At 43.4% G+C, this 24607-nt stretch overlaps 1 protein-coding gene across 1 annotated transcript; it reads left to right on the top strand.

The window, feature by feature from the left end:
• The first annotated feature begins 21419 nt into the window (after positions 1–21419).
• Positions 21420–23715, top strand: LOC147957411 (uncharacterized). The gene is made up of 2 exons (XM_087531685.1): positions 21420–21961; positions 23015–23715. Exons 1-2 carry the CDS (start codon positions 21436–21438, stop codon positions 23713–23715), a joined length of 1227 nt encoding a protein of 408 aa, XP_087387811.1. The 5' UTR covers positions 21420–21435.
• Positions 23716–24607: the final 892 nt, after the last annotated feature.

Below are 24607 nucleotides of genomic sequence, written 5' to 3'. Positions count from 1 at the left end.
TAAGCGCGTTGGTTTCGTTGAGCTATTGTTTTTGTGTAGGTATGAGGGACTCGAGCATAGCCTCCTACTGAATTGATACCTTGGTTCTCAAAAACTGAGGGAAATACTTACGCTACTTTGCTGCATCATCCCTTCCTCTTCGGGGAAATCCAATGCAGTGCTCAAGAGGTAGCAGGGTGGTCTGATGGCAAAGAGTGGCCGACTAGTATTGCTGAAATCCGGTCTCACCGCGCTGGCCATTTATATGATGACGGTGCACAAGTTGCCCGCCTGGGTCTTAAAACGCCTTACTCAGCTTTGTCGCTCCTGGCTCTGGAGTGGTGAGGACACCTGCAGCGGGGGAAAATGCAGAGTAGGATGTAACCAAATATGTCGCCCCAAGAATCTTGGAGGGCTAGGGGTGCTGGACTTACGGAGGTTCGGAACGGCGCTGCGTTTAAGATGGTTATGGTTGGCTTGGCAGGATCCGCCCCGTCCTTGGGCACGGTCACCACTCCCTTGTAATGACAAGGAGCGCATGCTGTTTGCCATGGCAACAGTGATCAAACTCGGCGACGGGCGAAAGGCTAGCTTCTGGCATGACCGATGGTTGCACGGACAGTCCCCAAAAATTTTAGCCCCTACCCTTTTTACCGTTTCAGCGAGGAAAAACCGGACAGTACATGATGCGCTAACGGATCAGACATGGTTGGGTGACCTTGCACATGGGTTGACTGACGACATGCTGCATGAGCTTTCCAGCCTTGCGGACAAGCTGGATAGTGTGGTGCTTCAGGATGGCCAGCCTGACGCTATTGCATGGCGGTTCACACCGAACCATGAATATTCCGCCCGCTCAGCCTACCCGCTTCAGTTCGAAGGATCCGTGACCTCCGAGGGGCACAACCTCATTTGGAAGGGATGGCCCCCCGGTAAATGCCGTTTCTTCTTATGGAAGGCCATTCTTGGCATAATCTTAACCGCGGATGCTCTGCTGCGTCGGGGATGGGAAAACAATTATTTCTGCCCTCTCTGCGAGAGGAATCTAGAAACCCCGACACATCTACTCTTGGAATTCCCCTGGTCACGGTATGCTTTGGAAAAGATGGCTTGTTTAACACGCATGCCTGCGCTTCTACCGGCGACATGGGAAGGTTTGGATTCCATCAAAGCATGACTATCAACCTGTCATGAAAGGACAAGGGAGGATACGAGGAAAGGGGCTCTATCCATCATACAGCTCATGTCGTGGGAGATATGGCGTGAGCGTAATAGACGAATATTTCAGAAAGAAGCCATGAGCAGGGAGGCTTTCATAGAGAAAGTAACAGAAGAGGTCCGGCTTTGGAATATGGCTGGAGCGGGCTTCCCTTTTGACCCTGGTTGATTTCATGTAGTCTTGTTTGCCCCGCTCTCCTTTCTTCTTCCTTTTTTTGCCTTCCGGTTTTGGTCGAGCCTTCTCGCCGTCTACCCGCCTTGGGTACGCTTGTAGCCCGACTTTTCTCTCTCTCTCTCTCTCTCTCATCAATGAATTTGGTAGATACTACCAACATTTAAAAAAACAATTCTGTTGGGTAGGTGGTTTCTTTGGACAAAAAATCGGAAAAGGCTACACGAATCTCCAACAAGCCTCAAACTATGGCCCGTTGCCCGGTAGGTACCTTGCTGCCTCAATTAGAGGAGAAGATTGGTGTTACCTGGCCTATCTCCTAGCAAACCGTTTCTTTCTTCTTCTCTCTTCCTGCTTGCAGTTCGACCTAACATCTGATCTATCTGCATGCCTTCCATGGTGGCCACAAGCAGTAGAGGGATACCATAGATTCCTATAGTTTACCCGGGTTGGTCGCCCGTACACAACCCTACAGTGGCACCGCCCCGGAAAGTCGTAATGTGGTCGCGCTTTGAGTAGGTTCTAGAAGGTATTGTTAGTTTTCCTTTCTTTTCTATGTTTTATCTATTAGTTTTAATTGTTTTTCTTTTGGTTTTTACATTTTTTCTCTTTTCCTGTTTTTTCGTTTTCATCTTCTTTTTCACATTTTAATTCATGAACAATAGTACTAAAATTTGTGAATACTAAAAAAACGTAAGCACTTTTAAAAATTCATGGATATATATATTTTAAAATCCATTAATATTTTAAATTTTATGAACATTTTAAAAGTTTGTTAACATTTTTTAATTCGTGAACTTTGTTCAAATTCACGAAAACTGTTTGAAATCCACAAATATTTTAGAAATTTGCAAATCTCTTTTAAAATTAATATTTTTTTATTCAGGAAATGTTTAGAATCCAGGATTTCTAGCCAAGGCAGATAAAACCAAACCAAAACAACCGACTAGAAAAACCTGCTAAAGAAAAAAAAGGTAACACTATGAATGAGGAGCGGTGCGATGATGCCATTTTTCTCACATGAAACCCGTAGTATGACCATTGGGGTTCCTTGGGCATGGGGAGACAAGGACACATTTTTTTCTTTTTGATGTCAATGACATGCGCTCTATCAATTTCATTGAAATTAGAAAAGATAAGAAAAATACATTATACTCCCTTCACTACATAAACCACATCCAAAACCATGATGTCAGAGCCTAGGTGTCCGGAAATTAATTCTTAGTGAAAATAAAAAGTGGTATGGGATCCTGGCTAGGTTTCCCATGGAGTGCTCCTATATGGCGGCTCATGTGCCAGTTTTTCTAGGCGGCGCTCACTTGCAAGCGTGTTGGGCTGGCCCATTAAGCACGACAGAAAGATCTATTAGCTTGGCCGTCAGTTGACTGTTTGACCAATAACCTCATCATTGACCGTTTACTTTGGAAATTTCGTGAAATGCAAAAAGTATTCATCAATTTGAGCAAACTCATAGATTTGAAAAAGTTTGCATATTTTGAAAAGGTTCATGAATTTGAATAAAGTTTCCAGATTTAGAAAAGTTCACGAACATGTTAAAATTTCGAAATTTCTAAAAAAGTTAACAGATTTTATAAAAGTTCACGAATTTGGAAAAAAATGTATGGAATAAAGTTCTTGAATTCAAGAAAAGTTCTCGAATTTGAAAAAAGTTCACAAATTTCGAAAAATAAAAGAGTCATGAAAACAAAAAAACAAAAAAACAAAACCCGCATAAAATGGACAGAAGCAAAATAGAAAAGAACAGGAGACAAAAAACCCGCAAGAAGAACCAGAGCACCGCTAGAATGATAAATGGGCCGATTTGTATATAATCATTTGGTAGTTGAGATCAAGCATCTTATGGTAGATCGAGAGCTTATTCCGTTGAAGATTAAAGGTGCAAAACAGTGTAGCAGATCGGTTGGAATTTTATAGTCGTACTGGGAGTACTACTGCTATATGGCTAGACAGAGGGCCGGCGTTGGAGATGCCCTAAAAGAGTTTTATTCCATATGAATAGGGTTACAATCAAGAGGCAAATTCTTTTTTTTTTTGCAAATATGCGTGACGGGCTAAGAGTACCTATTCCCGTTTATTAGTAGGTATATAAGTAGATATGTACTAAAATTGCAGGCCGATTCATTTCCCTGGCCCTATCTATCAATGAAATCGTGTTTATTTATAGTTCTATGAATTGGTTGATGAATTTCTGGGTGATGTGCGTGGGTGGGTGGGGAAATGGGGAAGAAAGAGTTATAGCCAATGACAGCTGGGTCCCACCTACAAGCAAAATTTGGAAGCTCTATTTTGTTGATTCCGCGGTTGCGCTCACCTTGAGAGCTGCCACAAAAATTATAGAACGCCCTCGATCTCCATGGTGGCAGGTAGCCAGCCACGACGATTGTGCTAGAGATACTCCTAAAACTGTACGGCGGTCGGCATGATCCCGAGGAGACATTGATGGAGGTGCAATTTTTTTTTTTTGCTTACCGGTGCTTATTTAATTGCAACGATGCAATTGAGGCAGAGTTGCATGCGTTGATGCAAGGCATGACTTTGGCGGCTCAACACAGTAATGATCCTATCATTGCCCAATCTGATTCCACGGACGCGTTGACGGCTCTGACCGAAGACAACCTGTTCGGTCTGCATATGGTCATTTGATAGCCGAGATCAAACATCTTATGTTGAAGACTAAAGGTGAGCAAAATAAGATAGCAGATCGGTTGACATTATTTGTAACACTCTCTCTTCTTCTAATTGAAAGGGAGCGCTCCTGCCAGTTTTTCGAAAAAAAAAAGATCGATTGACATCTTATAGTCGTGCTGAGAGTACTACTGGTTTATGACTAGATAGAGGTTCGCCATCTACATAAGAACTTTTGCCTCTCGACTATAATTCTATTCATATGGAATAAAACTCGGTGGTGGAATGGACGGAGAAAGGCGGATATGACACACGCGGCAGGTGAGGGAGCTGCTAGCTGGGCTGGCAGTGGGAAAAGAAGAGATTCCGGCACGCGTGAGTAAGACAGAAAACGATCGACGTCGGACTCGTCTTGGTGAGGCGCGCCGGTCATTGCCCGCAGTTGCGCACGGCACCGGTCATGGTCATCGCCCGCAGCCGCGCATGCCTGCATCTGCATGTAGATGTAGTGGTTGGACGTCGTGAGCGAAAACCCTATACTTACAGGCAATACCCACGGCAACCCACCTACGGACTCCTCTCTCCACTATACCTGGCCATTCTTTGGGCCGGGCCAACCAAAGCCCGGCACAAAAAACCCAGGCCCGAGCCCGGCCCGGCCCGGCCGTCGGGCCTAAAGATCGGGCCTAAGCCTGGCCCATCACACCAAAAGCCCGTCGAGCCTCGGGCCATGGGCCGGGCCTCTTCCTTAAATGATAAAATCGACAGGCCCGGGCCCAGCCCGGGCTTCTGGCTCAAAACCTAGGCCCGAGCCCGGCCCATGGACAAGGTCGGGCTGGGCCGGGTCGGGCTTTTTCGGGCCAGGTCGGGTCGGGCCGACCGGGCCGGGCTGCCCATGGCCAGGTATACTCTCCACTACCCAAACCTCCTGATTTCTAGTGCGTGGGGTCCATCTTATCTAGACTTCCAATTAAATTTGAACAGATCAGCGTGTAACTTAATTCCGTGCTAAACAGCGCGTAAGTGTAGCATCTCTCCGTCGTGAGTAGCGCCGGTCCAAACGCGCCGCTTACCAGCTCGCTTTGGCAAAAGGCCGAGCGAATTGAGTGACACAGACGGAAGCTGCGAGCGCGTGGCCTGCCATTGCCCCTCACCTTCCTTTCGCGCGTGGTGTGGCTAGCTACTTCTTCATGTCCGGCCGTGACTTTCTCTGCCCTGGCTGCGCCTACCACGTATATCTATCTCCAAACGCATGCACCAACCGTGTACCCAATGCACTTAGGGCATCTCCAGCCGCGCCCCCAACAGGGCCCCCCAGGCCACTTTTTCGGCGCCGGCGCTGAAAAAACGGCCCAGTCGCGTTCCCAGGACGCCGAAAATCGCCGGTTCGGACCTTTTTTTTCCGTCCGGCGGTCATAAGCCGAACCCGGCGCCCTAGGGAGCAGTTGGGGGCTCCAGCGCTAGGGAAAAGCACGTCTGGCCCACACCGATAGCGGAAAAGTCAAGGTTTTCTTCCCCCGACTCGCCTCGCACACCCCCGCCCTCGGCCACCACTAGCTATATCCCGGCGACGGCCGCCGCCCTACTCCGCTAGATAGCCATTCCCCGCCGGAAAATAGCAGCGCTTCGCCGCGGCAGCCCCTCCCACAGCAGCTGGGCATTTCCGGCCGCCGTTTCCGGCCGCAGAGGCGCGGTTTAACGGCGGGTACACGCCCACCGAGCGCAAGATGTTCGGCGTTTTGCCTGCCTCGGCGATGGACTCGGATGAGGAGGAAGAGCTCGCCGCTCGGATGGAAGCATCGACTGCATGCATTGGAAATGGAAGAATTGCCCATTTGGTTGGCAGGGGATGTACAAAGGCGCCAAAGGCGGTTGCAGTGTGGTGCTTGAGGCGGTAGCCACACAGGACCTTTGGATTTGGCACTCCTTCTTTGGTATGCCAGGAACTCACAATGACATCAACGTGCTGCAGTGCTCTCCTGTTTTTGCCAAGCTCGTTGAGGGCCATTCTCCTCCGGTGAACTTCGAGATCAATGGGCACCAATACAACAAGGGGTACTACCTAGCAGATGGCATCTATCCGAGATGGTCGACATTTGTAAAGACGATCTCAAACCCTGCGGCAGGAGGCAAGAACGCCTGGTTTGCGAAAGTTCAGGAGGCTTGCAGGAAGGATGTCGAGCGGGCATTTGGTGTGCTCCAATCTTGATTCGCTGTTGTTCGGTACCCCGCTCAGACCTGGTCCAAAGATCAAATGTGGGAGATTATGACTTGCTGTGTCATCTTGCACAACATGATCATCAAGAGCGAGCAAGAAGACCCAGTGTTTGACACTGAACCATACTACAGGCAGGGTCCTCTAGCCGAAGTTGATCACCAGCTACCGGCAACTTGGACTGCCTATCTCAGCATGCGTCAGGAGATCCGAGACCCACAGGTGTATCATCAACTGCAGAAAGATCTGATTGAGCACCTATGGAGGCTCAAGGGGGACGCCGTGTGATGAAATACGAGTTTTTATTTGTTGAACTATATAATTTGTATTGAACTATTTGTTGTTGTACTATTTTGTTGAAGTATTTGATTTTTCTGTGATGAAATATGTGATAAGAAATAATTGTGTTGATAATTGAATGCCGAGACACGGCGAAACCACGTCGAATATGGGCCTATTCTCGCCTATATGAGTCCTTTATTCACCGAAATTGGACTGCAAAGTGGGCCAATTTCGGCGCCTGGGGGCGAGCTGGTGACGACGACTGGACGCAAAACCGCCCCAGCACCGATTGTATCGCCGGCTCGCCCCAGAAAGCGATTTTTATGCGTTCTGGGAGGGCCAACGGCTGGAAATGCCCTTACTTGCATCGATCTTAGCTAGCCCTGTGCCGGTGCGATCAAGATGGCCTCTCGATGAAGCAGCACTGCGAACCAGCTCACGATGAAGCTCCCCTCAACGCCCGTGCCAAGCGTGTGGTGTACGCGGTGAACCAGCTCATCATGAAGCCCATCGGCTGGCTGGCCAGCAAATGTCGAGTGGTCTCAAACTCGGTACGTATTTTCATTCAACAACTAGAGCATCTCCAACAACAGTCCAACACGTGGCGTGTAAAAAATCAGTTTGCAACACGTCGATTGTCTGCTTTGGCATGACGAGGAGCACTGGTTCCAGCGGCCGCGGTAAATTTAGCGCGCGTAGCTCCAGCAGACGCGCTAAAATGCAGCGCGTGCGCTCTCTCACACAAATAACATATGCGCTCCAAACACAAGCAAGAAGATCAAACACAAACAAAATAAATCAACAATAAATAGTTCAATTTTGTTATTACAACTCAAACAAATAGTTTATCTTTCAATTCAACAAATAATTCAACAATACAATATCAAATGCACAAATCATGATGCTCTTTGTAGGTCATCCCAAGCCCACCACTCCTCAATGAGATCCTTCTGAAGATTATCATGCGCTTCGGGACGTTGAATGACATGATAGGAGGCAACAAAACAGGCCACCCTTTCAGCCCTACGCCGCACTCACACGGGATGTCCCAAGAGCTCATAGTGAGAGTAGTCTATATCTTGGCCACGCTCAATCTCGATGATCATGTTGTGCATGATCACACAAGCATGCATGATGTACCAAAGCATCTTTTGATCCCAAAATCTAGCCGGTCCTCTCACAATAGCAAATTGGGCTTGCAAAATCCCAAAAGCTCTCTCCACATCCTTTCTAGCCGCCGCCTGAGCATTGTGGAAATAAATATTTTTCTTACCTTCCGGTTTTTTCAACGGCTTCACAAATGTTTGCCACTTTGGGTAGATGCCATCCGCAAGATAGTAGCCATAGTTGTATGTACGGCCATTTGCTACAAACTGCACCGGTGGCAGTTCACCATTTGCAATCTTATTCATTAGTGGTGACCGGTTAACAACGTTGATGTCATTCAAAGATCCAGTTATTCCAAAAAGAAGCATGCCAAATCCAAGTATCTTGATCAGCCACCGCTTCAAGGATTATAGTGGAACCCTTTTTTGGCTTTGGAATTGTATGTGCCATGCCTTAGGACAATTCTTCCAACTCCAATGCATGCAATCTATTGATCTAAGAATACCTGGGAAGCCGCGAGCTTTGTTCATCTCCAATAGCCTGGCGGTGTCTTTAGCATTGGGAGATCTCAAATACTCCTGGCCAAACACTTGCACAATTCCGACTGCGAAGCGCTTGACACACATGATGGCTTGGCTCTCACCCATGGCCAAGTGATCATCAACTAGATCAGTGGGGATACCGTCTGCCAACATACGCAAGGCGGCTGTCACCTTCTGAAAGGTGCTATGCCCGAGCTCTCCGGCGGCATTCCTCCTTTTCTGAAAAAACCGGTCATGGCTCGCTAGTTTCTGTGCAATGCGCCTGAACAACTCGGTGCTCATACTAAACTGGCGACGAAAGTACGACTCGGGTTATGTGGAATTCTCCGCAAAATAATGTCCGGTCAATCTGTTGTGGGCATCGATCCTATCCCTCCAAATTTTTTGCCGACCCATAACCTAACCACCGTGCTTCGGTTTTTTATTGATGTACATAGCTAGGATCATTGCAAGATCCTCCTCCTCTTCCATATCAAATTCTTCTTCGGAAGAATCATACGATGAACTCATCTACAATGTTCAATTTATAAATTAGGCTATAAAAACTACAATCAACATGCACCAGATTCATGTAAAAAATGTGAAGTTGAAGCAATACATACCTTGCGGGCGTCGAGCAGCAGTGGGCGGCCGAGTGCTGTTTGTCGAAGGACTGCCGCGCGTGATGGGCGGGGGTGACTAGATGGAGACGGGAGAAGCCGCGGCGGTGCGGGGATAGGCCGGGGAAGCGCCGGAACGGTCGCCGAAAGAAATGGGGTGGCGCGTGCGGCGACGGCGCCAACGGCTAGATGGGGTAGGTGGAAGTAGGTGGAGTTGCGAGCGAGTGCTCGAGAGTCCAGCGCGCGAGAGCGGGCGCAACAAATAAGCGGCGCGCGGTGGCGTTTCGGCCGACATGCTGAACTGGATATGCTGCGCGCGTGGTTTTTGCGCCTCCACTGAAGCGTCCGAAGCGGTAGTGCGCGCGCAAAAAGCACTAATTTTCAGCGCAACACTTATATAGCACGGTTGTTGAAGATACTCTTATATTATATGAGCTGATACAATTGTACTGAGTGGATACGGGCCTTTGCATAATAAGATGCATACAACCAACATGTCCAACAACAATCAAATCGTCATTTTTCTACATCATTAAAGGTAAATAGGACCAGCCGACTGGATGTCATCCATGATGGAAGAAGACCTCCCCGGCCGTGTGCTCCAACCTGGTAGACATCATCGCAAAAAGGGTCTCGGCCTCTCCAGGATTGACCAAATACGAAGCCTATGTATATATGCATGAATAACCCGCAGAAGAGATGAAACAAGCTTTTTATTGAAACACTACATCATTTCTCAGAAGCTAGAGAACTGGACATAAGGCTATCACCCCATGAGAACTGGATAGAACTCTTTTTAACATGGATATTCCACATTATTAGATCTTAATTGTTTAAGTGTGGTTGTTTTTGTTATAAACCTTAGTATTGACTAGCTTAATTTATTTTAATAGCAATTACAAAAATAATTATATTTAGAGTGAACAATATGGGAGCTGTGGACACTTGTGCTACAAATCTACAATGCTCTGGAATGCCTTATTCTCCTCTACACATTACTTCTTTTCTCCGTGTTAGTAATTTAACTTTGTATCAGAATATACTCGATTAAGCATGGCCTTGTTTTCACTTACTAAAACATTAAGACACTTAGATTGAGGAACCACCACTGTAACAAAGCATGATTAAGGCATGAAACTATGCTTTTTTCGATAAATGGTGGATTTTATTCGCTTAAAATGGAGCACTAAGATGATACAAACACAAAGAGCACACCTCCGGCCTCTGCATAGTTAGGATGCACACATGCAACACCAACACACGCACACAAAAATATGCCGGTGAATAGCAAAGTCATATAAGACCAAAGCTATGCGTAGGCGAGAAAAAAACCCAAAGCGATCAGATCCATGATCGACAAACTACAATAATGCCAATATCCGCATCAACTATCTCATGACACCACACGACCGGCAAGGTTCTTCAACAACAACGCATTCGGGAAGGATCAATGCTCAAGCGCCACTGTTACCGGATCCAACTATCCAAGTTCAGAATCTAGGTTTTCACCCTGAAGAATCAAACGGTGCTCGAGGATAAATTCGTGGACAATAACTTTGCTCCTACGGAATTTTGAAGGAAGAAGAATGCAGAGTTGGGGGACCCACCTTGCTGTTGTAGCCTATAGGTTGGCATTTATGTGAGAGGAAGTAGCTCAGGCATGGAGGAGCATGTCGCAAGCGCCGATGGGAGATGCAGTGTGTCTTGTGTTTCAAGAAAGTATATGGGACAAACAGCTATAAAACTGAAGCAAGACAATGCAAACAATATCTCTCATTGCTTGAGCTGCAAGTAGTTAAATGAAATTCAAGATAAATATGGCATGCCAACCGTCAACAGACTTGAAGGGAGGAGTCCTAGGGGGTTCGACGAGGCTTGAACACAGCCTCTAATTAAAAGGTATTTAAAATGCATATTTCATATATTTATAGCAAAATTAGGAAAAACCCCTTTTAATACATAAGTAGTACAATAACATATGGATCTTAAGATTTATTTTAAAGACCCGCAAAAAAGAGAAGAATTGTTTTAAAAACAAAATTTCCTCTGATATTAAAATTGCAACCAATAATTTCTAATATTTTGTATGCCTGGAAGCTAAATAGATGGTAGTGTGCATTACTAAAGACAAGGTATTTGAGGAAAATGAACTTATAAGAATCTGATGTACTAATTTATGATCTACAACCTTGTAACGATACCTAAAATATAAATGTCTCAAGGCATGGTAATTTCCTTTTGTCTTTGGTCTTTACTACTAAGACGACAAACAAAAGTATGCAGAGATATGTGACTCCACATATAATTATGTACTCATAGTAAGATAGATTGAAAAATTTCAAAGATGGATTACTCGTTGGAGACTCTACTTAAGATGGATTTCCCTTTGACTTTACTATCTACCAGCTATGGCTACTTGACGTCCTCCATCCATCACAATCAAGAAAGAGGGAACGGGTCGCCTCACTACAAGAAGGAAAATAGTGTATAAAATCATGCAAATGCCCCCCTCCCCATAGGAAATAGCAAGAAAAACATACCAAGGTGGAGGTTGATATGAGCGACCGGGGATCGTTTGCGGTGGGCGCCTCTAGAGCACCGGTGCGGCTGTTGGGACACCACCTCCTCTGGTACGGGCGAGTTTTCTGTGGGCACATGTTCACTGGACAACGCTCCCTCATGCTAGAGCACGACGATCTGCCCCAGAGATGCCAAGAGAACCAACCAGCCACACTGGAGAAACGATGGTCTAGACCACCCTCGGGGCAAAAGCAAACCCATCCCTGGCGGTAATGGAGTCAGAGGCCCAACTCAACGATTGGGGGGGGGGGGGGGTTAGGTGGGAGAAGTCATATTTGAGGAAATGTGCTATTAAATGGATTTGCTAGATAAGCATTAATCCCCTAAAAGGAATCTTTTCTCCATAAACATAGCTATTAGGGGATCTCCTAGAGATGATTTTTGTTTACTCACGTGTCAACTTGCAAGAAATGCAAGGGCATAGCTTATACATTATTGAACATATTTGAAAAGTAATATCATGATTGCACAAATACTGAAAATATGGTGTTCAAAATAATATAGATTTATACTCATTGTAAATACTATCTTGAGTAAAATATCACCTATGTGGAATTTTTTCTGAATCATTACGATTTTCGCATGAATTATTATTACAAAATTTTGAAATGCACCATGAGAACATATTCTAGAACAACATCTCCTCGAATCCTGTAATGGTATTCCATTATGCTTTTACACCATTCCTAATATTCCCCACTCTTCGATCATGATGTTTTAAGCTCTCACATACATGTATTTCTTGTGTCATATAACATTACTATGCGACTTGGATGTCACATAGTGTAAATAATCTAATCAATCAACTATTACTACATCATGTCAACCAAACTATGTCACCACCAATTATGCCCAGATGCTTATCAACACTCCTCAGTGGCATCACCATAGTACCCTAATAGTTTATGTCATTTATATACCATACATACCAAAAAAGTGTATTTGGTTACATCACAGGAAAGACCTATGGACCCATATCCAATGATCTTTTTATGAAAGGTGTCACCCAAAGAAAATTCTCCTTTCAAATTAAGACGGATTAATGCAGAAACATTGTTAAGGCTTCTAATCCACAACTAAGAATCTCAACAGTAAACATTCCTAAGAACAAACGTTGTACATTCTCTTCTCAAATTCCTTTAACTAAAATATCTGTAGATTGCAATGTCTATATAGATTGTGCAATCTTATTGGGGCTTTCTCTCATGACATTCCAATATGCCAGCATTCAGACTTCTACACTAAAATAACCATTCTACCAAATTACTGATCGATAAACGTCCACCTCTATGCACATCTTGTGCTTGATCTCTATCTGTCACGATTCACCCTACTACACAAGAAGGTTATTGACAGTTGTGGTCAAACTCAAGTCAAGTTGCAGAAAGAACTCCAAACGTAGATCATAAGGTTGAACTGCAAATTGAATTTGCAACTATTAAAAAATACCAATGTGGAAATTTCTATTATAGAAAATAATATACCTTATTTATTTCCACATTACTCACATAAGGCATCAAGGCACATAATATCATCAATGTCTAGAAGATCCTATGTAGATTCATACTAAAATAGGGCACTGAAGTTAATTGTTGTTCTATATTTTGAAAGCATACACATTTATAGTAATAAAGTTAAATATTTATTCCATTTGAAGTTCTTAACCCATGTTGACTTTTAGAGGAGTTCCATTACAAAAGTGAGTTGTAGTTATAATTGTGTGTGTGTGTGGGTGTGTATTTTTAATTTCGAACTGATTAGTACACATGGCTAGCTGGATTTCGTGCTTGGAAGTGAACCTACATTTAGGCTCTACATGAAATTTAACTATCAATTTTGTATCTATTATATTTTAATTGCAGTATTTTTTAATCAAAATACATGTAGATGAGCATTTCAAGTGGGCATGTTCTTGTTTAGCTAGCTAGCTGCTATCCTCTAATTAAAATCAGCCTAGACAGATTCCATGCATGCTTGTATGACCTTAACTATCCTATATGGCCATAATTTAAAAGCAGACATGTAACCCTCAGTTTTCATTCTCTATTAGTTAAATTCATTTTGCTGGTACTATTGGTTATCAGGTTATGATTCACTTAGGCATCATCAAGAAAATTTGATTCGATGGCAGCGATTTATTTTCGCACATTGTGTGTACATGATATTATTTATTTCTCATTCCTTGTTTTCCTATGATGAGTTGTGTCCATGGGATTTTCACGGGTCCACCACATATTCCACCCGATATTTTTGTGTCAGTGTTCTTTTGTATCGGTTAAGTATTACATGACAATTTCTAAACCTGAAACGCTATATGAACGGGGCCGCAAGATATATCTTACGCAATACATAAATTTCTGAAAAATAAAAAATATATAATGTATTTCATTTGGGTAGTGCTCGTCTACTCTTAATTTTCACCTAGCACGTCGTTCTTTTGCATGTTTCACACTTTTACAATTTTTTACTTTTGCTTATAAATGCATAGGAATCATTTTATTTCTTGCATCCTCACACATCTTGTTCTGCAACATCCTAGTGTAGGTACGTCAATGCATATGACACACATGCTAAACCGAACGCAAGCTATATATTGATGGGGTCACTTTGCACACCCTACAAAACAGAACAGAGAAAACATAAATAAGAAAAAGGGAAATATTTTTTGAAAATGGAAAACCCTGCTTGGCCATTGGCATATCGATTCAAGACGAGGGAAAATCATGTTTGAGGTACCTGCTTTGCACATTGCCCAATTTGACACAGGTTCACTAACGAAAATTTCCCTCAAACGGAATTGTATGTTTATATGGGTCCTATGTCAAACATATTTAATTGTTTGTAATCTGTAGTTACATCTTGACTGTAAATTGCACATCTAACAAAATTGAAATATTCTTGATAATGTGGATTAACATGGTGGCTCGAAAAAACATCCATTATGCTTTTAATATATATCGATAAATAGAAGAATGATACATTTATGTAGACCTAGCAAATATAATATAGATATGTTACTTTTAAATATAACCATTATGATATATTCATATGCAATTGTTAAGATCTAATGGATGTGATCTATTTATGTACGATTGTGTAGATCTAAGGGTATGGTCTATTTAAATGTAGTTATGCAAGTGGTGTCTTTCAACGTGATTTTGTCGACCGAATGGTTATGATATATTTTTTATAATTATGAAGATCTAATGGATACAATCTATTTATTTACGGTTATTTAGATTTAATAGATGTGATCAATAGCAAAGCTAACAATTGAAATATTCTTGATGACGTGGATCAATATGGTGGCTAATAAAAACCATATTATGGTTTTAATTTATACTAATAGATAAAGTATCTATACATTTATATAGTTTAACTTATGCAATATTTTTAGTATGTTTATCAAAATATATTGATTGTTATATATTCAGATACACTTATTTGTATCTACTCGTAAAGCATTTGATCTATTTAGGTACTATCGTCGAGATCTAAGGGGTATGGCATATTTAAATGCAATTATGTAGATCTAATGGATGTGTTCTGGTCCAACGCGGTTATGTCGATCTACCTGTTATGATATGTTTACTATAATTATGAAGTACTTTAATTATGAAGATCTAACGGGTAGAGTCTATTTAGATACGATTATGTAGATCTAACATGTACAATCTGTTTGGGCGCAATTATGTAGATCTAAAGAATACAATATATTTATGTATGGATATGTAAATCCAACAGACATAATTTGTTTAGGTACGATTATGTAGATCTAACGGGTTGATATGTTTAGTTCGTTAATGTAATTCTAACACATATGATCTTTTAAATCATAATTCCAATGGTTAGAGTAATCTAGGTGATGTGGAGTGACATGGTGTCTCGAATAGAACCCCATATTGTGCTTTTAGCATACTATATAGCCACATTATAAAAGTAATTATATTTACAGTAAGCAATAGCGGGCATGTGAACATTTGAGCTACATGCTCTGGAATGCCTTATTCTCCTTTAGACATTATAACTTCTTTTGTCTGTCTTAGTTATTTGACCTTGTCCTAGAATATATTGGGTCAAGAATAGCCTTGCTTTGACTTACTATAACAAAGACACTACTTATATTGCGGAACCACCACCACAACACAACTTGACTAAGACATCAAATTGTGCAATAGGATAAAGTCATGAAAAATAACCTTTTTTGCGGGAGGGGGGGGGGGGGGATTTGAAGGAACTCACCTTGTTGCCATAGCCTATAGCTTTGGCATTGCTTTAGGAGGCAGTAGCTCAGGCATGGAGGAGGAAGTTGCAAGTGCTGATGCGAGATGCATTGTGTTTCAAGAAAGTGCATGCAACAGACGGTTACAAAACTAAACCAAGACATCGCAGTAGCAGTGTTAGCATGCTGGTGCTTAGGCGGCAGCCCCTAGATCTTGACCTACACCTCGGGCATCTCGTCGCCCTTGGGTTGTTCCAGGACAGACTCGTGAATGTCCGCGGTGATGTCGTTGATGAAGAGGTAGAGCTTCCCGCTGCGTGTAGCCATCCGTAGAACATTCGAGGTGGGGAAGGTCACCAAGTACATGTCATCACCAAGCTTCTTCTACTTGCCAGTCCCACTCGCCATCCACTAGGTGCACGAGCTCCATATCCAGAGTTAATTGCACAGAAGTACCACAATTGGGGCATTAGAAACGGATTGGTACCAAGTTTGGTATTTTTTACGTGTCAGTACCAACTTTGGGGCGAGGCGTTGCAAAACGGACTAAACGACGTATAAAAGCATATTGACAGAGAAACTGACAGTGGGGCCCGCCTGTCAGGGGCTGACGTGGCATCTTCTTTCACAGAAAAAGCCCTCGGTTTATATTTAATCACACAGAGGGCCTCATTTGCGGAAAACTCAAAACCTGCTAAAAGAAATTACACACGCCACTGACGATTCAAACCCGCGACGGACTTCCAGAGGGAAAGGCCCAGTGACCACTACGCCACGCCACTTCGCTCGGTTAAGTGAATGCTTGAACGTTTGTATACGATACTTTGGAAACCATTTTTGTTGCTGAACAATTGTTTCGTTTTTTTAATGCGTTTTTTCCGTTTCGTATTTCTTTTATCTTTTAAGACACGTCCTAGCCTTCTTCTGGTTTTCCTTTTTGAAACTTTTGCGCATCTCTTTTATATATAGGTTTTGCAATAAATGGTGTACATTATTTCAATACTTTCGACATTTTTAAAATTTACACCAAACTTTTTTCTATGCGGCATTTTTTCAGATATTGTATATTAAAAAATGCAATTTATATAACAAAATTGTTCATCGTATATATTACACAATAGTATTCAGTGTGTATTTATACAATAATATTCAGTGTGTATTTTCAAAAAATATCGCATAATATAAAATGTTCAATATATATATATATATAAAGAAAACATCACCATATATTTTAAAAATGTTCATCTAAAACTAAAAAAAGATGTTCATATACTCCCTCCGTTCCAAAATGTAGTGCGCATAGTTTTTTTTGGGAAAATTCCGAATTGTAATGCGTGTTTGCTACTTTGCCCCGCTCTTGACGAAAATATCCCTTGTCTTCTTCCTCGCATATCTCCTGCTCCCGTACGCATCGCCTCCGCCTCACCGTGTCCATGGCCTCGCAACACGGAGGAGGAGCTCCAGCGCGTGCACGCACGTGAAGGTCACTAGCGCAGAGCAGATTCACTAGCCGATGGAGCTCCAGCGCGAGCACGCGCACGCGAGTGTCGGCGGCGCAGAGCATATTCACCACCAGCCGGGCGCGGTCACCGCCACCAGCCCGTTCAACACGTGCAGCTGCGCGCCGCGTCTGGCGGCAGCGTGAACCGACCGACGACGGCGAGAATCAAGCTGGACTGCTGGAATTTAGTCCATTTTGAGCAGCCCAATAACTATTTCAGAAATTCCTAATAAATCCTAGAGGCCCACTTAGCCCATTTGTGCAAGGCAAGGGATACTACTAAAGTTTAGTCCCACATTGCTAGTTTAGTGGGAGTTGGACCTCCTTATAAGGGGGGGTTCTTTCCCCACTTGTACGAGCATGCGAACAAGAGGGATATCCACGCGCGCTCCTCCTTCGCCGCACGCCACGCCACGCCGCGGGTTGCGGGAATGAGCCGATATCTAAATTTTTGCCACGCACTACGGGTATACGAAAGGTCACACGGAAGCTGAAAAGATATTTGCGAAAGTGGAGTTCGAATGCGAACGGTGCAGCCCTTCGGCTGCTGGCTGTTCACTTCGCCTTCCGTCGCTACCCTCTCGCCTCCTTCTCTTGCGCCTATAAAAGGGAGGTCGCTCCTCCCAGAGAGACGCACCCGAACTTCTCCTTCCTCTCGCCATCGGTTCCATCTCTGAGCTGCTGCTGTCTTCCTCATCCCGGCTTGCGGCGTGCACCGCACGTCGGGACAGTAGTCCTCCGAAACCGCACCTCTTTGAGTCATGTACGGGAGAAGGGTGATAAGGTTTTTGGGGAGCGCTCTGCACGACTACTGACTGACTCCTTCGTCACGGACGCCCCGGACTCCGACGACTACTTCCCCGACGACCACTTCTTCCCCGACGTCGACAACCTCCTCGACGACATGGCCAGCGAGGACACCGACCCAAGTCCAGTGCTACTGCTGCTGCTGTCCCGTACGTGTTCTTCTTTCTGTTAGATGTCCTGCCACAGTTTCTCGTACTAGTACTTGCTCTAGATATGTTAGGTTCTACTTCATATATGCAACTAGTTCTACTATCTGCTATAGATATGCTAGGCTACGGTTCATATATGCAGAAGCTATTTACCTTCTCTCTGTCAGAAAGCATGACTTGTTTTATCTCTATTATATTAGTCGTGTTTTATCTATTATTTCTGTTAATAAAATCATTTGGTAAATTGCTCATATTTCCAACAATCCAAAAACCTTATTATAGGCAATTTACACCAAGTGGTTTTGCTGCTTCCATGAGACCTCCTATATTTGAGGGTATCCATTATAAGAGGTGGCGCGTGAGAGCAGTCTTATGGTTTCAAACCATGAGTTGCTATGACGCCACTCTTGGCAAACCTGAAGGGGAGCTTGATGCTCAACAGGCACAAGCCTTTCAGAAAATGGATACTCTGTTTAAGGCTGCTCTCTTGAGTATTCTTGGTGAGAACATAGTTGATGCTTATGCGTCAATTGATAATGGAAAAGATATGTGGGATGCACTCGAGGCCAAGTTTGGGGTCTCGGATGCTAGCACTGAGCTGTACATCATGGAGCAATTCTATGATTACAGGATGACTGAAGAGCGCTTCGTGGTTGAGCAAGCTCATGAGATACAGTCATTTGCTAGAGAACTTGAGCACTTCAGTTGTGTGCTACCGGACAAGTTTGTTGCCGGAGGTATCATCACTAAGCTTCCTCCTTCGTGGAGGAACTTTGCTACCTTACTGGAGCATAAGAGGCAGGAGTTTTCCGTTCTGGATCTCATTGGCACTCTTGATGTGGAAGAAAAGGCGAGAGCAAAGGACACACGTGCTCGAGGTATTGAGGGAGGATCTAGTGCCAATGTGGTACAGAAGCAGAACTTTCAGCTCCACAAGTTCAAGAACAAGGGCAAGTTTGATGGTAAAGCAAAGTTTGATGGGAAAAACAAGGCTGTGCAACACACGAACTTCAAGAAGAAGAATGGCAAGAAGAAAGGTGCTTGTCATGTGTGCGGGGATCCTGATCATTGGGCTCCTAGTTGCCCTAATCGCTATGACAAGCGTCATCCTGGGAAAGGCGGCAAGATCGCTAATGTTGTCATTGGAGACACTGACATGAAGGATGCTGGGTATGGTATATTTCCCACTATTCTTTCAGTATGTCATTCTCCTGACTGGTTGATTGACACGGGTGCTAATGTGCATGTATGCGGTGATATTTCCATGTTTTCGTCTTATCAGACCGCAGGGACTTCAACCGTGCTGATGGGCAACGGTTCAAGTGCTTCTGTTCGTGGTGTTGGCACGGTCGATCTGAAATTTACTTCGGGGAAGATCGTGCGGCTGAAGAAGGTGCATTATGTCCCCTCCGTCAATAAAAATCTTATTAGCGGATCTCTTCTGTGTAGAGATGGCTACAAGCTTGTCTTTGAGTCTAATAAATTTGTAATATCCAAGTATGGAACCTTTCTTGGTAAAGGCTATGAGTCAGGAGGCCTGTTTCGTTTATCCTTATCAGACGTTTGCAATAAAGTTGTTAATCATATTTGCAACAATAGTGAATCAAATGTGTGGCATTCACGTCTTTGTCATATTAACTTTGGTTGCATGTCGCGACTAGCGAAGTTGAACTTAATCCCTAGTTTCACCACTGTCAAGGGATCTAAGTGTCAAGTGTGTGTGCAAGCTAAGCAACCTCGTAAGTCTCACACGACTGCGGAAACGAGAAATCTTGCACCACTAGAGCTCATACATTCAGATCTATGTGAAATGAATGGTGTTTTGACAAAAGGTGGAAAGAAATATTTCATGACGTTAATTGATGACTCCACTAGATACTGCCGTGTGTATCTTCTGAAATCTAAGGATGAGGCTTTGAACTTTTTCAAGATCTATAAAGCTTAAGTGGAAAACCAACTTGATCGAAAAATCAAGAGGCTTAGGTCCGACCGTGGTGGAGAGTATTTTCCAATGAATTTGATGCTTTTTGTGCGGAACATGGTATAATCCATGAGAGGACGCCTCTCTATTCACCTCAGTCAAATGGGGTGGCCGAAAGAAAGAACTGTACTCTAACAGATTTGGTTAACGCCATGTTAGACACTTCGGGTCTCTCCAAGGCATGGCGGGGGGAGGCGATATTGACTGCGTGTCATGTCCTAAACCGAGTTCCCACAAAGAACAAAGAGATAACTCCATTCGAGGAATGGGAGAAGAAAAGGTTAAAACTCTCTTATCTACGAACATGGGGTTGTTTGGCGAAAGTCAATGTTCCAATTCCAAAGAAGCGGAAGCTTGGACCAAAGACTGTGGATTGTGTTTTTCTGGGATATGCTTTTCATAGTATTGGCTATAGATTCTTGGTTGTAAAATCTGAGGTACCTGACATCAATGGCGAAGCCGGGGGTATTCCTGGGTATTCCCTGGAATACCAAAGAATTTTGTGCAAATTTTTTTACTACATATATCAATATACGATGTAGACTTACTTGGCCCAGCCAATGGCCCAATGCCCAGCCCAAACACAGCAACGCAATGAGGCGGGGTGCCAGACATGAGCGACCGGGTGTCTGGTCTCGCGTGTGAGTAGCAGACCGAAATCGAATCCCCTTTCCCCTTCCCCTAACCTAGCGCTAGCTGAGGCTCCGGCGGCGGCAGCGAGCGATTCTGGTCCGGCGGCCGGCCTTCTCCTCTCGCCTCTCCCTCAGTTCCTCCCCTCCACTCCGGCCATCTCCCTCCCCTCCCCAGCTCCCCTCTCCTCCGTCCGGCCCTCTCCTCCGCGGCTCCGCCAAGCGCTAGAACGGCAGGCCGCCAGTCTGCCTCTGGCTTCCCCAGCGCAGCGGCTGCCGGCATCGCCCTCCGTCCAGCAGTAGCAGGCAGCAGGTCCGGCGACAGCGTCGTCCAGCAGCAGCAGGCAGCAGGTCCAGCCTCGGTTCCTCACTTCCTCTGTTTCTTTCCCTCTGTTTCTAACAAATTTGTAGTTTATTCAGTGAGTGCTTGTAAATTTAAATATAGTAAACTGAAATTGCAATAACTTCCTTTACTATGTGATTCGTTTCTTGTTTACTATGAAAATTGAAGTGTTTGTCCCATGTACATTAGGCCATGCCACATTGTCCCTGTCACTGATTTCTATTTTGTTTATGTGATTGTCATGCAGATGAAGAAGAAGGGTGTTACCATATTTGAAATGTGGGACAAATCTTCAAAGACAAGGAAAATAACTCCTACATCCACACCAACTTCTCTTTCCGTTGAGGTCGAGAGCAATCTGTAGCTAGCACTAGTGCAAAGACATGACGAAGCTCCACAACCGAAGAGGGAGACAACTCCAATTGTAGAAGATGATGAAGTGGTCGATGAAGATGATGAATCAATGCCCCAATTTGAAGCAGATTTGGCAGCTCTGGAACGTGATCCCGGCAAGCGACTTCCCATATCTTCATATCATGCCAATGACCAAGATAGAGTTAGAAGGAGATACATTGACTTGGGTGCTTGTCAACCAAAGGATCATAAGTTTGAGATCAGAGATTTTAGTGGACATCCCCGTCGCTTTTGCCCTACTTGGTTTAAGGATTATAAGTGGCTTGAGTATAGTGTGCAAGAAGAGGCTGCTTTCTGCTTTGTTTGCTACTTGTTCAAGGATAAAACAAAAAGTCCCGGAGGAGATGCATTCGTGAACGGTGGGTTTAATAATTGGAACTTGAAAGCTAGATTGAAGAGGCATATTGGTGCTGTTAGTAGTGCTCACGCTGAAGCTCAAGAAAAGTATGATATGTTCACTACACCTACAACATCAATTAGGGAGTCCATTGCTTCAAACACCACACAGTACAAGGTTCTATATAAGCTCCGTGTGACATGGACACTCAAGTGTTTAAGATTTCTATTGCACCAAGGTTTGGCATTTAGAGGACATGATGAAAGTGATGACTCACTAAATAAAGGAAATTTCCTTGAGCTTTTAAATTGGCTAGCAGGAAACTTTGAAGAGGTTGATAGGGTGGTTCTAAAGAATGCTCCACAAAATTGTAAGATGACTTGCCATGATATACAACAAGAGTTGATCAAATGTTGTGCCCAGCTGACTACTAAACTAGTCATTGAAGATCTTGATGGTGGACATTTTGCAGTACTTGCAGATGAGTCTAGTGATATGTACCAGAATGAACAACTAGCTGTTTGCTTGCGTTATGTGGATAAGAAAGGAAGGACAGTTGTGAGATTTCTTGGTCTTGCCCATGTTGAAGACACTTCCTCTTTAACACTTAAAGCTGCAATTGAGGACATGCTTATGGCATACAATTTGAGCTTTGCAATGGTCTGTGGGTAAGGATATGATGGGGCTAGTAATATGAAAGGTAATGCTAATGGCATGAAGAAACTAATTATGGATGAGTCTCCTTATGCCTATTATGTCCATTGCTTTGCCCATCAACTACAATTAACTCTTGTTGCTGTTGCAAAGGAGAGTGGTGATTGTAATTGGTTCTTTCAACAGCTGGCATGTTTGCTAAATGTTCTAGGCTATTCTTGTAAAAAGATGAGAATGCTTCGAATAGCTCAAGCTGAGGAACTTATTGCTGCATTAGAGTTGGAAGAAGTAGAAACCGGGACGGGTTTGAATCAAGAAATGGGTATTGAAAGGCCATGTGATACTCGTTGGGGCTCTCACTACAAGACTGTCAACCATGTTATCTCTATGTATCCGGCAATAAGGCGTGGTCTCATAAGGATTGCAAAAGAGTATAATGGCACAGAGGCAGTAGCAGCAATGACTATGTTGACATCATTTCAGACATTTGAATTTGTTTCCATGGCACACTTGATGCAAGAAATATTTGAATATACCGATGACTTGAGTAGAGCTTTGCAAAAAAAAGATCAAGATATTGTTAATGCTATGGAGATTGTTGATCTCACAAAGCTTCACTTGCAATGCTTGCGAGAAGATGAAGGGTGGAATGATTTTCTTGAGAATGTCACTTCTTTTTGTGTAAAGCACAAGATCAAAGTTGTTGACATGGAGGCTCCTTACTATCCTGCTGGGAGACCAAGAAGAGGGTTCTTCAATGGCGCAAAGAATTACCAACATTTCAAGGTTGAAATGTTTGTGGGTGTCATTGATAGGCAACTTCAAGAGCTGAATGCAAGATTTGATGAGGTAAACACTGAACTACTTACTTGCATGGAAGCATTCAGTCCACGTGATTCATTTGCTGCTTATGATAAAGAGAAGTTGGTTAGGCTTGCTAGAAAGTTTTATGCTAAGGATTTCACAAATGATGAATTGTCAAGACTTCCATGGCAATTAAGCATGTTCATTTCTCATGTGCGTAAGGATAAAAGGTTTAGCAAGTTGAAGAGTCTATGTGAGCTTTCAGTTTTGATGGTTGCGACAAGAAAGAATGAACAATATTATATTGTTTACAAGCTTCTTAAGTTGGTTCTCATTCTTCCGGTAGCCACTGCTAGCGTTGAGAGGGTATTTTCCTTGATGAAATACGTGAAGAATTCACTAAGAAACAAAATGGGTGATGAATATTTGAACAATTGCTTGGTTACATTCGTTGAGAGAGAATTCTTCGGGCAAGTGAAAGATGAGGATGTCATCAATCTCTTCCAGAAAGGGGATCGTAAAGTTATATTGTAATTTCCTTTGCTATTTGTAATTTTTTTAATTGTTAGAGATATTGCCACAATGATATTTTGCTACTATTATCGATGTATGGTCATTGAGTCATTAATATTATCATCTTGTTGTACATTTATTGTTCTATTGTGTTGCTTTGGCATAAATTTTTTTAAAAGAATACCCAGCAGCAAATTCCTGGCTCTGCCACTGCCTGACATACATGTCGGTACGATCATGGAGTCGAATGATGCGACTTTCTTTGAAGATATCTTTCCCATGAAGGATATGGCTACCTCATCTAATCAGGAGATGCCTAGTTCATCGAATCAGGAACCAGTTACAATTACCGAACCTGCCATTTTGATGGAACCCTTTGAAAGTCCTGTGGAGGAGAACAATGAGGTTCCTACTATGAGAAAGAGACAGAGGACTGCAAAGTCCTTTGGTGATAATTTTCTTGTGTATCTCATAGATGACACTCCCAGTTCTATTTTAGAGGCCTATGCATCTGAAGATGCTGAATACTGGAAGGAAGCGGTTCGTAGCAAGATGGATTCCATCTTGGCGAATGAAACCTGGGAGATAACTGATCATCCTTATGGGTGCAAACCTATAGGATGCAAATGGGTATTCAAGAAGAAGCTTAGGCCTGATGGTACTATTGAAAAGTACAAGGCTCGGCTCGTGGCTAAGGGTTATACCCAAAAGGAAGGTGAATACTTCTTTGATACTTACTCACCTGTGGCTCGACTGACCACTATCCGAGTTCTACTTTCACTAGCTGCCTCGCATGGTCTTCTCGTTCATCAAATGGATGTTAAGACTGCTTTCCTAAATGGAGAGTTGGACGAGGAAATTTATATGGAACAACCAGATGGGTTTGTACTAGATGGTCAGGAAGGGAAAGTGT

This window comes from Triticum urartu, chromosome 7A (genome assembly GCF_056163025.1).
Source record: "Triticum urartu cultivar PI428250 chromosome 7A, HENAU_Tu73, whole genome shotgun sequence".
Taxonomy (NCBI): Eukaryota; Viridiplantae; Streptophyta; class Magnoliopsida; order Poales; family Poaceae; genus Triticum; species Triticum urartu.
This window is presented reverse-complemented; position numbering and strand designations above follow the sequence as displayed.